This window comes from Cnephaeus nilssonii (assembly GCF_951640355.1).
Source record: "Cnephaeus nilssonii genome assembly, chromosome: 5".
Lineage (NCBI taxonomy): Eukaryota > Metazoa > Chordata > Mammalia > Chiroptera > Vespertilionidae > Cnephaeus > Cnephaeus nilssonii.
The window spans coordinates 56,239,539-56,254,124 of NC_137076.1; the positions used below are offsets into that span (position 1 = coordinate 56,239,539).

The following is a 14,586-nucleotide window of genomic DNA, read 5'->3' on the forward strand; positions in this document are numbered from 1 at the left end:
GAAATATCATAAAAGACCGAATAATGAGACTAAACACAAATGTACAACATCAATTAAAGAGAGACATAAGGAAGTGTAAATATTTTTCGATCTCTCTTGATGAAACTACTGATGTCACATCACATGCTCAGTTGGCCATTATTGGTCGATATTCTGATGGTCTCACAATGAGAGAAGAGTTGATAAAGTTAGTATCAGTGTCAACAAGTAAATCAGGAAGCGAAATATGTAAGGTTGTTATACAAACATTTCGTGACCTAAGCATTGATATCTCTAAAGTTGTGTCAGTGACGACAGATGGGGCACCAAATATGGTGGGGAAAAATGTCGTATTTGTCAAATTGTTTACAGAAGCTATTGGACATCCGATTGTGCCTTTTCATTGTATTATCCATCAGGAGGCTTTATGTGCCAAGGCAGGATTCACCGACTTAAACAACTTAATGTCAGTTGTTACAAAAATAGTTAATTTAATAGCTGCTCGCCCCCTTCACAAGCGAGAATTTTTGGCACTTTTACTGGAGGTTGATTCCACCTACAGTGGACTGCTGATGTACAATAATGTAAGATGGCTGAGCCGAGGCAAAGTTCTTGAGCGCTTTGTGGAGTGCTTTGAAGAAATTAAGGTATTTCTTGATGATAAGGATCTGGGAAACTTTCCTCAGCTTAATGATGATAAGTGGGTCAACACCCTGATGTTTTTTACAGATCTCTCTGTTCATATTAATGAACTGAACTTAAAGTTACAAGGTTTTGGCAAAAGTATTGACGTTATGTTTGGATACATAAAAGCTTTTGAAAGTAAAGTTAAAATTTTCAAGCGAGATGTAGAAACTAAAACTTATAAGTATTTTCCTCGAGTAACGAAGTATTTTGAGAAGGCCAATGCAGCTGTACAAAATGAAGTGGAACTCTTGCATATGAAGTACCAGCATGTTTTAGACTCGTTACTTGACCAGTTTAGTGATAGATTTAGTCAATTTAGAAGTCTAGAACAGACCATGAAAATAATTAAGTATCCTGATGTAGTAGTCTACAGTAGTTTGGAATTAAATGGTTTCCAATGGATGCAAATTGATGATTTGGAGATGCAACTTGCAGAATTTCAAGACAGTATCTGGACTCAGGTGTTTGTCGACTTGAGGTCAAAGCTTGAGAATCTGGAAAGGTGCCGCTTGGAGAATCAAGAGGAGTGCCACTACGAACAGGAAATTTGGAGTGCCTGGAACCGACTACCAGACACTTTTAGCACCCTGAAAAATATAGCAATGGCTTTACTCACAATTTTTCCCTCTACACACTTTTGTGAGGCCTTATTCTCAGCGGTAAATAATATCAAAACCAACAAAAGAAACAGATTGACAGATGAAGTTAGTAGCACTTGCTTGGGCCTGAAGTGTACAAAATACCAACCTTCAATTGAAGATTTAGCCAATGAAATTCAGCAACAAAAAGTCACTAATAGGCAGATTAAAGAATTCCCCCTCCCCCTCACTTATCTTAGTTCACAGCACCCCACACAAGCTAAATAATATCAAGACCAACAAAAGAAACCGACTGACGGATGAACAAAGAAGTCACTGAGCAGGTAAGTTAAATATTTAGTTTTTGGTTTATTAAATACAATTATATATAACAATTATACATTTATGTTATTTAAACTATAAATATTGCGAAATAATGTTTTTTTCTCAAAGTGACACACTACCCGAGTTATGCTCAGTTTTTTGGCGAAGTTTGACACACCAAGCTCAAAAGGTTGCCCATCACTGCTCTAGCCGTTACCATGAAGTTCGTTTTATCAAAGCTATGACACTAACAATAGCCATCTTGGGGTCAGTTCTGTCTCTTAAGACTTATAGAGCGGGAACCTAGACTTATTTAAATTATTTTACAAAACATTTTCTGATTTCTATCAAAGAAGTGTTTAAAGTAAGCCGGTTATTGCTTTTTGGATTATTTTCCATTTCTTAAAGTGTTTCTTTGTCCCTGATGTTTCTTATATTACCTGTTGTTATGAAGTAATCTCTGTACCATCTGTAACATTATGATTATGGCCCTGTGCCCTCATGGGGCTAGAGAAGAGATGACAATAATGGTAATGGGCAACTGAATCAATAGATAATTCAAATATTATTTACACTTGACTTTATTTTTATAAATAAATCTTTATTGTTGAAAATATTAGATATGTCCCTTTTTTCCCCCTTTGCCTCTCTAACCCCCTTCCACCTGCCACGCCTTCACCACCCACCCACTACCTCAGGTTAGTCTCCGCTTTTCATCTGTGCTGCTGCAGGATGGCTCTCCGGAATCTCCTTCAAAAAGAGGCCGACAGGGAAAACTTTTGTTTTACTTTATTTTTAGGTATAAATCCTATTTTGAGGTCAATCTAATTTCCAGTGGAATTATGAAGCAATATATGTAAAGGAATGACTTTGGTTTTAGAAATTTCTTTTGGAACATTGGAGTGACTTATGTACAGTTCTAGTCAGCATAGTTTCCATTTTTCTAAGCGATTCAACTTTAATCTTACAGGAATGCTTGTGGGCAATGTATAAATATTTTTCACAATTGTAATCTTTTCAGGAATATATCAATGAATAATAATGATTGTGTGTTTTTAAAATCCCTGGAAAGGTAATCCAGAGGCTACCACATATTCACAAGTGTGCTTTTTGCATAAAGACATAATGATTCTGAATTTGTTCAGATTCACCAATAGATTGGAGTTTACAGGATTGAGACACAATTTATAAACACATGATGTTTTGATTCAAGTTTATGATTGATGACAGTGGGATTTATAAGACTGATTCACAAAGGATTAATACACTTTTTGTTTTTTTAGTACAAATAGGTCAGATGCCACTTCAGGGGAAAGGGTAGCTTTAACACACTAACAACTAATAAACTAATACTGTTTGAGTGACAGGGATGAATAGTATTAATGCATTTTCAGCAGAAAAAGGGACTCATAGAAAACAAAAGCATAGAAATCCACTCTTTCTTAGCGTTGCTGGTAACTCATGGCTGGAAACATTGCTAGAAAGTGTATGGAGCTTATTGAGTCGTTCTTTTTTTTTCTTTATTGATTAAGGTATTACATATGTGTCCTTATCCCCCCAACCCCTCCCACTCATGACCTCAACCCCCTGGTGTCTGTGTCCATTGGTCAGGCTTATATGCATGCATATAAGTCCTTTGGTTGATCTCTTCCCCTTACCCCCACCCTCCCATACCTTCCCCTCTGAGGTTTGACGGTCTGATCAATGCTTCTCTGTCTCTGGATCTTTTTTTGTTCATCAGTTTATGTTGTTCATTGTATTCCACAAATGAGTGAGATCATGTGATATTTATCTTTCTCTGCCTGGCTTATTTCGCTTAGCATAATGCTCTCCAGTTCCATCCATGCTTTTGCAAATGGTAAAAATTCCTTCTTTTTTACCACAGTGTAGTATTCCATTGTGTAGATGTACCACAGTTTTTTAATCCACTCATTCTTGATTTTTTTCTTATAAGCCTCGTGCTTGTTTTTCTTCTAAGTGAAAAATCTTGCCATTTTCATATTCTGTCAGCTTTCTTCATTTACATTATCTTTTTGCCATAGTTCAGAAACCTTGCTTTCTCTGTATTTACTTTTTAATTCTTTTGTGAGAAAAGTTTTTAACGGTAACCCACACTCGTTTCTTCTGAAAGCACTGAGCACATTGCTACTATATGTTGTTGTCTTTTGTCTTATATATAAAGTCTAGTGATTCAGCCAAAGGGTATGTCTGTTTCTAACATGTGCTAAGTTTTGGGGAAGATTTTTTTGTTGCTTTTCTCATATGCATATTCTTTAATTAATGCAACTACTTTAATAGCTAATATACATTAACTTTTGCATTTCAAGTTTGAAATGTAGTTAATCATGTTTTAAAGGAAAATTAGAAAATAAATGTCACTGTATTGGCTTGCCATTTGAAGGGATGTCATGAGACATTTTTCTAATGCAGTTTATGATATTTTTCTCTCTTTGAAGAATATTTTGAAGATGTCTATGATAACTTGTATGCTCTGGCCTGTTACTTCAATAATTCTGAAGACAAGTGGGTAAGGAACCACTTCTACCAACGATGTTTTGAGATTGCTCAATTAATCAAAATTGACGGTGGGAAGAAAGAAGCCGAGGCGCATGGACACCTGGGACTTCTCTTTGAGGAAGAGGGTGAGTGGCCATCGGCCTGGATGCCTTGGGTGTCTTGGAGGATCCAGAGTCCAGGCAATCAGAAGGCACATGGGGGTCGACAAAAAGACCCAAAGCTTTATAAAAATATAAGTTATTGAGATTCAAAAGCAAAGGTGTGACTTATGGACTCACCTTCAGTGTTGCTTGCGTCTTACCTCTGTTCCAGCGCTAAGCTTCCCCCAGCCCCCATACATCCTTCATTCACAAACATGCTGCACCATTTTGAATTGTTTTTCCTTTCTTAGTGCGTTCTTCGTTCGTCTTAACTTGATTCCTCACGTGTGAAAATGGGGATTTTTCCAAGTGCCCCTATACAAAAAACAAAGAATATCTAAAAAACTCAGATATGGCTCCATCATGATTTTATAGTAATTTCTGAAGGAAATGTTCTTTTTAAAAATAACTTCATAGCTAACAATGTCATCTTAAGATAAGCCAAAGTCTAAAACAACAAAATATCGTCAGAAACATATTTTGTATGATGCTTTAATAAGGACTGCAAGTAGAAATTTAAGAGTTACAATTATTTATGTAAGGATAGTGGTTAGAAAATATAACTGAAGACAAAAATATTTTATTGTGTTTTTCAATTTGTAAAAATGGGGTAAGTTCTTGCTTAAATAAAGTAAGATTCAAAATGAAATTTTTGCTTAAGCTTTTAAAAATTACTATTCCCATTTCACAAGTGAGATAAATACTTTTTTTAAGCCTTTAAAAAGTATCTTTATTTTGAGGCTGAGGAAACTGTGGCACAATGAGGGAAAGCTAGTTAGTGTTGGAACTGATATTAATTAGTCAGCTAGCTTCAGAGTCTGTTGCTAGTAGCCCCTGATCTACACAAACAAATAATTGCTTTACTTTTATGATGAGCTAATTCTAAAAATTCCTGAAGATTATATACTAAAATATAATGCTGCACTTTGCTGTCAACTATGGGAACCCCTCAAATGAATAAAATAAAAATTGCTTTTTGGTTTGTTTTTATAATTGAAGCCATCAAATTCTGTCACCTATGATGACAAATCAAATAATCTAACTGTCAATTACTGGTCCCAAAACAGAAGTCACATAAGATATAAGAAGTAATATCAGAAAATAAGGGGTGAGTAAGTCAGGGTTACATTGATGAAAATTTAAGAGTGGTCTGGTAAGATTCATATAGCTACCAATAAGTATATTCTGAATTTTTCTAAAAATTTTATTTCTGATTTTTAATATTTGATTTGATTTCTCAAAAATTTTTTATTGTGTTAAAAATCTATATAACAAAATTGGCCATCTTAACTGTTTCTAAAGTTCAGTGGTGTTAAGTATATTCACATTACCATACAACCAGACTTCAGAACTTTTTCATCTTACAAAATGAAAAGTCAATTCCTAATAAACAACAACTCCTGGTTTCTTTGGTCTGGTTTTTTAAAAAAAATCTTTCCATGTATTTCTTCTATTGGAGGATTTATTCATTGCTTCATTCATTCATCCATTCATTCATTTACTCATTCAACAAATATTGGAGTGCCTAGTAATCTTGATCAGTAACGATGGCACCCTGGTTGCCCACATCATTTCAGTGGCTGAGAGTGAGGATGCGTTTGGGAAATGTGATCAGGGTGGAGCTGCCCTGAGAGCAGGTCATTGGCTGGCTTACATTTAGATGCCCCACCATGTAGCATAATTCCATAGTAAATAGAATATTTTGTCTATGAAATTATCTTCAGGTTGTGTTGTTTTGTTTTGCAACTACTTTTTGTCAGATCTGAATTATTTTTCTATAGCCTTAATCAGTTCATAGTCCCTGAGAAGCATGCCTTGACTGCCTGATGAATAATGTGGCTGAGTTGGTGTTGATGGAAATTCTAGACACTGCCTTTGATTGTGTACTGTACCTAGCAATGGTGTAATTATTGGTGTAGCTTTCATAATCTGGGGTAGAATTTTCATGAAGGGGGTAAAGTAGAGCTATCAAAAATATGTGGCTAGAGTGGAATGGGGACTCACCTGGCTGTAGGGTTCCCACTGAGGTGACAATGGTGTAGCTTCCGCATAGCTGATCTGATTGGTCTAGACAAGCTAATGGAGGCCCCACAGCAACAGCTAGGCGGCAGCTGTGCTCAGGGGCAGGTGGCAGCATCCTGATTCCAGGGGTGCCCATTCAGGTTAAAGCAGGGTACCCGCCGGCAGATGGCAAAAGGCGGATTGTCAGGGCCCAACGGAGCAGGCTGCAGTCCAAGGCATGGCTCCAGCACCCTCAGGGAACCAGAGAGCAAATGAACTTGAGCAGAGGCCATAGTCACAGGGTCTGGGCACCTGAGTACAATCAGGGCCAGTGTTTAGCCCAGTGGCACATATGAGACCAGAGCCTCACCCAGAGCCCCCTGGCCAGAGTCAAGCACAGCAGACAGATTCTAACCCCCAGTGCTGCTAAAGAGGGGCCCTCTTGTACAGTGTGCCTGCTCTCCATTGGCTCAAGGGCCTGCAGTTTCATTCTTCAGGTCAGGCATTTTGAATGTAGCTGGGGTGGCAGACATGGACTAGTCATGGGCTGACAAACACTTGTGCAAATCTGTGGCTATGTCTTCAGTCAGAATTGTGACCCATTTGTAAGGACTTTTTTATGCAAACAGGACAAAGAGGCAGAGAGCATTCATGCCATGTCTGGAGCATTGGGGAAAGCTCTCAGACACTGATCAATAGGAGATATGCCCATTCAGAGGTTTAGTGGGCCAGGTGTCAGACCTGGGGAGAGAGAGGGTTTTTTAAAAGACAGGATTAGGGAAGCACTGGCTCCTTCCCGGGCAAGGACAATGAAAACACGATGATATAGCAGAACCTTAACTTCAATCCTTTCCCGCCAGGTCAGCATTAGTGATCAGATGCAGCCTCAAACCCTTCCCTGACATGATCAAGGAACTGGGTCCAGGCCTTGCAGCTTTATTGGGAGCTGGTGAACTAGAGCACTGTTGACCACATCAGTGTTTATAGTTGACCAAATACCAGAACCTTTTTCTCTGCCCCTTCCAATCCTCTCTAATAAAATGGTAATATGCAAATTAACCATCACTCCGCTACATAAGCCACGCCCACCAGCCAAGCCACACCCACCAGCCAATCAGGGCGAGTATGCAAATTAACCCAAACCAAGATGGCTACAGCCACAGAGAGCAAGGTTTCCCAGGTAACAGAGGAAGCCAAGCTTTCCATAGCCGTTGCAGGCCTAAGCCTCCACTCAAGCTACAAAGTTTCAATTATAGAAGGTAAACAAATTCAAACAAATGGCGGCAGAATGGAGCTTGAGAGAGCAGGCCAGGGTTGCCGGCGGCAACAGGGGAAGCAAAGCTTTCCGCACACCCTGGCCGGGCTCACCCACTTAAGGCTACAAAGTTTCAATTGTAGAAGGAAAATAAATCCCAGATACCAGGGCCTCTGCTTGGGTTGCCAGGGGGCTTGGCCGGCCTGCAAACCACCACAGGCCCCTCACTCGGGCTGCCCCACGCCCCAAGGGAACCCCCACCTGATCCGGGACACCCTTCAGGGCAAACCAGCTGGCCCCTACCCGTGCACCAGGCCTCTATCTTATCTAATAAAAGAGTAATATGCAGATTGACCATCACTGCAACACACAATATAGCTGCCCCCATGTGGTCAAAGATCCTGCCCCCATGTGGACACAAGATGGCCACTACAAGATGGCCAGCAGGGGAGGGCAGTTGGGAGGCACCCGGCCTGCAAGGGAGGGCAGTTGAGAGGGACCAGGCTTGCAAGGGAGGGCAGTTGGAGGTGATCAACCCTGCAGGAGAGGGCAGTTAGGGGTGACCAGGCTGGCAGAGGAGGGAAGTTGGGGGCAAACAGGCTGGCAGGGGAGCAGTTAAGCATCAACCAGGCTGGCAGCGGAGTGGTTAGGGGGTGATCAGGCTGGCAGGCAGAAGCGGTTAGGGGCAATCAGGAAGGCAGGCAGGCAAGCATTTGGGAGCCAGCAGTCCTGGATTGTGAGATGGATGTCCGACTGCCCGTTTAGGCCCGATCCTGATGGGATCGGGCCTAAACGGGCAGTCGGACATCCCTCCAGGAGTCCCAGATTGGAGAGGGTATAGGCTGGGCTGAGGGACACCCTCCCCCCCCGCCGTGCACGAATTTCGTGCACCGGGCTTCCATTGATTTAGAATCTGGGTCCAAACTTTGCTTTTGACCAAATTAATGGACTTGGTACTAGGGACCAGGTGGTTTCCGTGGAGCCCTGCAGAAGGCCAGTCTCTTTTGTAGGAGACTAGCATGGAGGGACATCAGACTTGGACAAATTAACCTTTAATTTCTGCCTGCTTTTTGTCCTGTCACTCCTCCCCCAATTCCAATGGGTAGCTTCAAATTATCATCTCTCACTCTGGTATCAACCTCTTCTATTCCAACCCATATGGGCTTTGAGTCTGGACTTGCCTGTGGGAGATCAGGAGGAGGATTAGAAATAGATGTTGGGTGATAGCCCCGGATGCTGATCATGTTCATGGAAGACGAGCAGGGGGAGCCATTATTGGGACAGCTTAGGGAGTGCACACCATCTATATCAGAAAGCCATTACCTGTGCTTTAGCCCAGGGATTGATTAAAGGCAAACCGGGATCTACAGCATTGATCCCAAGTTCTCCCCGCGACTGAGGAAAGACAGCATTATCTTGGTTAGCTTGCTCAGGTCTTACTGGTAGAATTAGTGTTGACCCGGACAGATTCTAAATAGTGTGAGTCAGTGTGGTTTGCCAGGGCCCAGCGGGCACCAGTAGTAGGGTAGTGTTTGGAGACACACTGGACTGACTCTTGGTCACTAACTGGAAATCCTGAAGGCTGGTCACAACACCACCAGCAGACTCTTCCTCTCCATTCTTGGCCTTTAATCTACCTCTAGTCCCCTGACTTGCTACCAGGAGGCCATGGCCCGGGCCTGGATGGACACCCAGTTTGCTGGGACAGCTGCCATGCTAACAAGGTAATTGGTCAGAAGCACTCACAGCAGGCCTGCTGGAGCAGCACTGCTCATGGACGGCTCCCAGAGACAGGAGCAGCAGCAGGAGTGCTGGACCCCACTGCCCTTTCATCGGATGCTGTATGTTTAGGGAAGTATCGTCCAACTCCTGGTGTGATCAGGTTCCAGACAGAATAGCAATATGATGTGGCAGAGCCTTGATACCAGCCATATCCTGCCAGCTCAGCATCCAGGCTTTGAGGTCGCAGAATCCCTCCCGTGCACGATCTGCAGAGGGGGTGGAGGGAAAGGCATGGGGGCTGAGGTCTGTGCCTAGGGTTGCAGCCATGGGATATTGCATACAAATAGCAAGATTTCCCACGCAGGCATTCACTGTTGGGGGAGCATCAACCTCTCCCCTGTCAGGAGGGAGGGACTGGGGCCTAAGCCTTTGCAATAGGTCAGGATTGATTTCCTTAAAAGCAATGAGCCTAACTGGTTTCCTTGGAACCTTCTTAGAGTCCATCTTATTTTCTAGGAAATCAGCCTGCAGGGGATCAGTGCTGGACGAGTTAACCCTTACCTCTTAAATCTTTAAGTTCTGCATAAAGAGATTATGGGCACAGAAGTCCTCCTGATCTTTATGAATTAGGACAAAGCTAGGACCATGAGCAAGACTCTGAGCTTCAAAAGGAGCCCCCACCCCCAACCCCACATGACTAGTGTTTTCAAGAACTGATCAAGGTAGAAGAGAACCAGTGAGTTAAAGCAAGAGAGGATCAAACCTCTGTCCTGGAAGAATGCCCGGTAGACAGTGGACTTGAATGAGGTGCTGTTCCTACAAGTGCCTCCCCCCCCCCCAAACTCTAGGTAGAAGCAGGGTATTCTACCAGCTCCAATGGCCATTGGACAGAGCCAGGGGCAGACTATCCACCCTGTTTGCCTTTAAATACCAGGACTAAATAGGCTGCTTCTCATTGAGGGGTGTAGGGAATGCAAGGAAAACAAAGCATTACTCTTGTAACAGTTCTCGCAGCAACTGATTCAACTCCTCCAAGCCCAAGCCCTACATGTGTGAGGGGAATGGCATTTTCCCTGTTCAGCCGTCTGGGTGTTAGGCTGGTTGGAGGTACAGCCCAAAAGGCCAGCTCTTATTTTTTCAAATGAAGATCTCCTGCCATGAAGCCTCTTAGCACTGTCCTCTTACACAGCCTGATCCTTTTGCTCTGTCCCCTTCTCTGCCTTGACCTCAGATTTGCCGTGGGCTTGAGCTCCCATGTGCCTCACACTGTGACTGTGTCTGTGATTCTAGTTATCTGTTTGGTTGGTGGAGGAGGACTTTTCCAGCAGCCTGCAGACTCCTGTCATGGGATCACACTCCTTTGCTTTGCTTCTCCAGGTTTGGTGCTGACAGCTCTTAGTAACTGCACTGCCTGTCTGGACAAGTGTTGTAACACTGCTGGCACTTCCTGTTTACTCATTTGAGAGAGAATTTCCAATCACATTTGTTATGGGTTGAATTGTGGACCCCAAAAAGATGTTGAATTCGTAACCTCCGATATTTGTAGAAGATCGAGATACGATGAGGTCATTAAGGTGGACCCTAATGACGGGTGTCCTCATAGGAAGGGGGAGATTGGGCAGAGAGACAGACATATGCAGAGGGAGAGTAATGTGAAGACATGGAGAACATCATCTACAAGCCAAGGGACACCTGAAGGTTCCAAGACCCAGAGGGTGGCACTGAGTGGGTTCTCCCTACAGCCCAGCAGGAAGCAACCCAGCTGACCTCCTGGTTCAGACTTGCAGCCTCCAGAGATGAGAGAGAATGAACTCTGATATTGATGCCACCTAGTCTGTGGTACTTTGTAGCGGCAGCCCCAGGAAACTAACACAGTATTCGATGTGGTGTCAGTAATTTTTCCTAACTTAAAAAGAAAAGATGTCATTTCAGGGGCAATAGGGAATTACAATAATGGTGGAGTGATGTGAGGACGTGTGACGAATGTCATGTTCCTTCATTTCAAACTCTGACAGATAAGACATTTGTAGTAGGTGGTGATCAACTGGATACTATCTAAAATAATATGAGGAGATGTTTTTGTATTCTCCTAACATCTCCCATAAACAATCTTTTCCTACAGTTTTGGCTTTTTTACCTTATTCCCTATTCCAGTATAAACATGACTTCATTTGGTGAATATGTTTATTCTTTGGTATTTTAAATGAAATTTATCATCACAGTATTCAGTTCTCAAAAAACAAAGGTTAAAATACAATAATGTCATCAAAGATTTTAATATCATCAAAGATGCCACATCAAAATTGATAGAAATTTCATGGTAATTTTTTATTTGTCATGGAATAATGTTTGCCAGTTTATTAGAAAAACAGCCTTAATAACTAAAGGAAATGCAAAGGATATATCAGTTTTTAGTGTGGTATTTTATTTTCTCTTTCATTTTATTAAAAATTAATAGAGATGTAAGCGCTGTTGAGGGGATTTAAAACCCATCAAATACACAACATCTCATCTCAACCGAGGCGCCTCTGGAGAAGCACGCTGAGGATGTGGAAGGAAGGCAGGTGCCTTCTGCATATGTGCCCTTTCGCACCACAGAACTGGTTACCTTGTGTATGCGTTGCTTTTTAATTAGGGGAAAAGCTAGATAATTAAAAAAAAATCTATTGTATTAAAAAGCATAGGAAAGGGCAGAAGGTTTTTGAAGTTGGTAAGAAATAATAGTGGGGGATGGGAGCAGCCGGGGAGAGGTCAGTGACGGGGGAAAGGAGACTTATGTAATACTTTAAACAATGCGGAATTCAAATTAGAAAAGAAATGCAAAAAGAAAAAAGGAAATAATAGTGACGATTCAAGAACTATTATAGATCCAATCCCATTATTAATGAAGTAGAAAAGTGGGGGCAATGTGAATTGTTAATTGGTTTTCAGATAGCAAGGGAAGCTCAAAGCTACAGGAGTATTAGAAATATGGGTTACAGCTTTAAGTAAAGCATGCACAGGGATTAAATTAGTGTTAGCTGATAAACGCTGAATGATTGTCTTGGTTTAGATACTTAACCGAACACGGCATTGAAGCACAAGGCTGCAGGTGAAGTCTAGCAGAGGAGAAACTATTAGGTGGGGCAATGAACTTGGATTCTCTTGACATTGTCATTGGCTAGTAACTGTGTGGATCTTGCTTTCCTCGTCTCTGACGTGAGGGAGTGCGAGCGAGCACATGCGCTTTGCTCTTAGTTCAGGTCCAGCTCTGATTTCCCACGGCTGCTTAAATGGCTATTGAAAACGCAGTCCTTTAAAGCTCTGTCAACTTCTTTACTTATTAGGGAAAGAAAAATGTCAGTTTATAAAAAGCAGAGACGGAGCCTAAAATTAACTTCTTTGTACCACTCTTCATTATTAAAAAATAATAATAAATCAATTCTAGCTCTTCAGAGAATTATTTTGACGATTAAATGAGATAAGCGAAATGCCTGGTGTTCTGCTTGGCACATGTGGCACGTAGGCCTACATAATGCTGCTTTCTGTTTTCACGTTCTCTCTCACAGGTGTGCGGGTTACTTAAGTAGACAGGGAGAGTCACCATACCATGGAAGCTCAGCATCAGGCCAACAGGCCGCAACTGTAGCGAGCCCCCAGTTAAAACTGGAGGAAGTCCTCAGAGAGGCCAGCAATGGCAGTGAGTGATCTGCATTGGGGACCCCCTCACCTGCTCCAGCTGGGAACTGCTGCTCTTCTTCCTCTCGGTGTCTCCCTTCATCTCCTCTCTCTTCCTTTGAGCTCCGACCTTGCATCTCAGTCCTCCCATCTTCTGCTCCACTGTTGATGCCTCCACAGGAGAGGGCAGGCTTTACTCTATGAATAACCTGCCTGTTGCCTTTCCAAGTGCTAAGATCACATTTCTGCGCACAGTAGGTACATCTTTTCTTGGTTTCTGCTTGTCCCTATTGTTCCGCTTGGATGCTGGGCTCCTGCAGACACTTTGAAGGGGCAGTAGCTTGGGTGGAGAATAGAAGACGACAAGAACTATTCTCTGGTGATTCATTTTTCACAGGTTTTCATGATTCCTAAGTTGATGCTCGAGAAGAGAGGCTATAAGGATGGCACTAAAGGTCAGGAGAAATTCCTCTCTGTGGAATAACAGCTGGGTGTGGAATTTGAAAATTGGGAAATAGTTTTCAGTTGTTTAAAACTGGACTGGAAACAATGTTGTTCGATTCTTTTAGATGAATGAATTTTAGAGCCATATCAGAGCTTAGGACTCATCTAGTCTAGACCCTAATTTGCTAATGAGGAAGCTGAAACAGAGTAATTAAACATTTTGCCATGGCCACAGTTTGTTAGTAGCAGGTGCAAGACCCGATCCAGAGCTCCATACCCCTGTCAGCTTGCTTTTCCTTCTCTGTGAAATGCTCAACACAAACACACACAGACTATCTTAAGATCGCATGGTTCTCCAAACTGACTTACAGTACCATTTAGACGGACTTAGAGCAAATCAGATGTATCTGCAATATACTTGACGGCAGTCACACATAGGTGTATGATGCAACATGTGAAGTGCTTTTTCTCACGCATGATGTAGGTGATGTTATTCCCCATTGCAGATTTGCAGGAAACAGGGTTCTGAGAGCTTAAATGAGAACTAAAACATATCAGAGCCCAGACTGGACCCCGTGTCTTTGGATCTTAGTCTGGTGTTCTTTCGGAAGGAACCACTTCTCTGCACAAAGGTTTGCTCAGCAGAGAGACCTCACAAAGCTGACGTTCTGGATTTACCTATGTTTATTAAAACTATAATAATAAAAGGCTCTGAAATAAAATGAACCCTGAGAAAATTGTAAATAAATAAAAAGTGTCTCCTTTTTTATGTCCTCTGTCGTTTGCCAGCTTGACCAACCATCTGCCTTCATGGTCCTTTCTCCACCCCCTACCCCATGATCCCCATGCAGTGTTCACTGAGAATCTCTTTCCACCTGTGGGTACTAGTGACATGACCCCCTCGTGATGTAATGTTTACTACTGTTTCAGCCTATCCAGGTTGTGCATAGACAGGATGGTTCTCTAAGAAAACGAAGTCCATGAAAGCTAGCACAGTATAGGGGCCTTTTCAAACAGAGCAGATTGGAAGAGAATGTGATTAGCAGACTGAGTGAGTGGGGGCAGGCAGGTTTGGGTGGCTCTACAATCAGGCTTTTGTCATGTGTTGACATTTGCCTGTGAATTAGGCTGCTCAATAATTGTGGGTAGGATAACCTAGAATGGGGGAACTAGAAGCAGGGGAAGGTCAAGGAGGCGTTGAGGCTGGTGAGGAGAGTGGGCTGGTATGCTGGCTAAATAGATGGAAAGGAAGGATGACTCCAGACATGGCAGCGGAAGAAAC

The 14,586-nt window shown here is 42.3% G+C and overlaps 1 protein-coding gene across 1 annotated transcript in view; it reads left to right on the forward strand.

Moving 5' to 3' along the window:
• Positions 1-14,586, forward strand: part of TTC29 (tetratricopeptide repeat domain 29) — a 156,035-nt gene that overhangs the window by 37,304 nt on the left and 104,145 nt on the right. Inside the window, exon 6 of the mRNA XM_079770315.1 lies at positions 4,025-4,210. Coding sequence (XP_079626441.1) covers positions 4,025-4,210 — 186 coding nt within the window. The remainder of the gene's footprint in view (positions 1-4,024; positions 4,211-14,586) is intronic.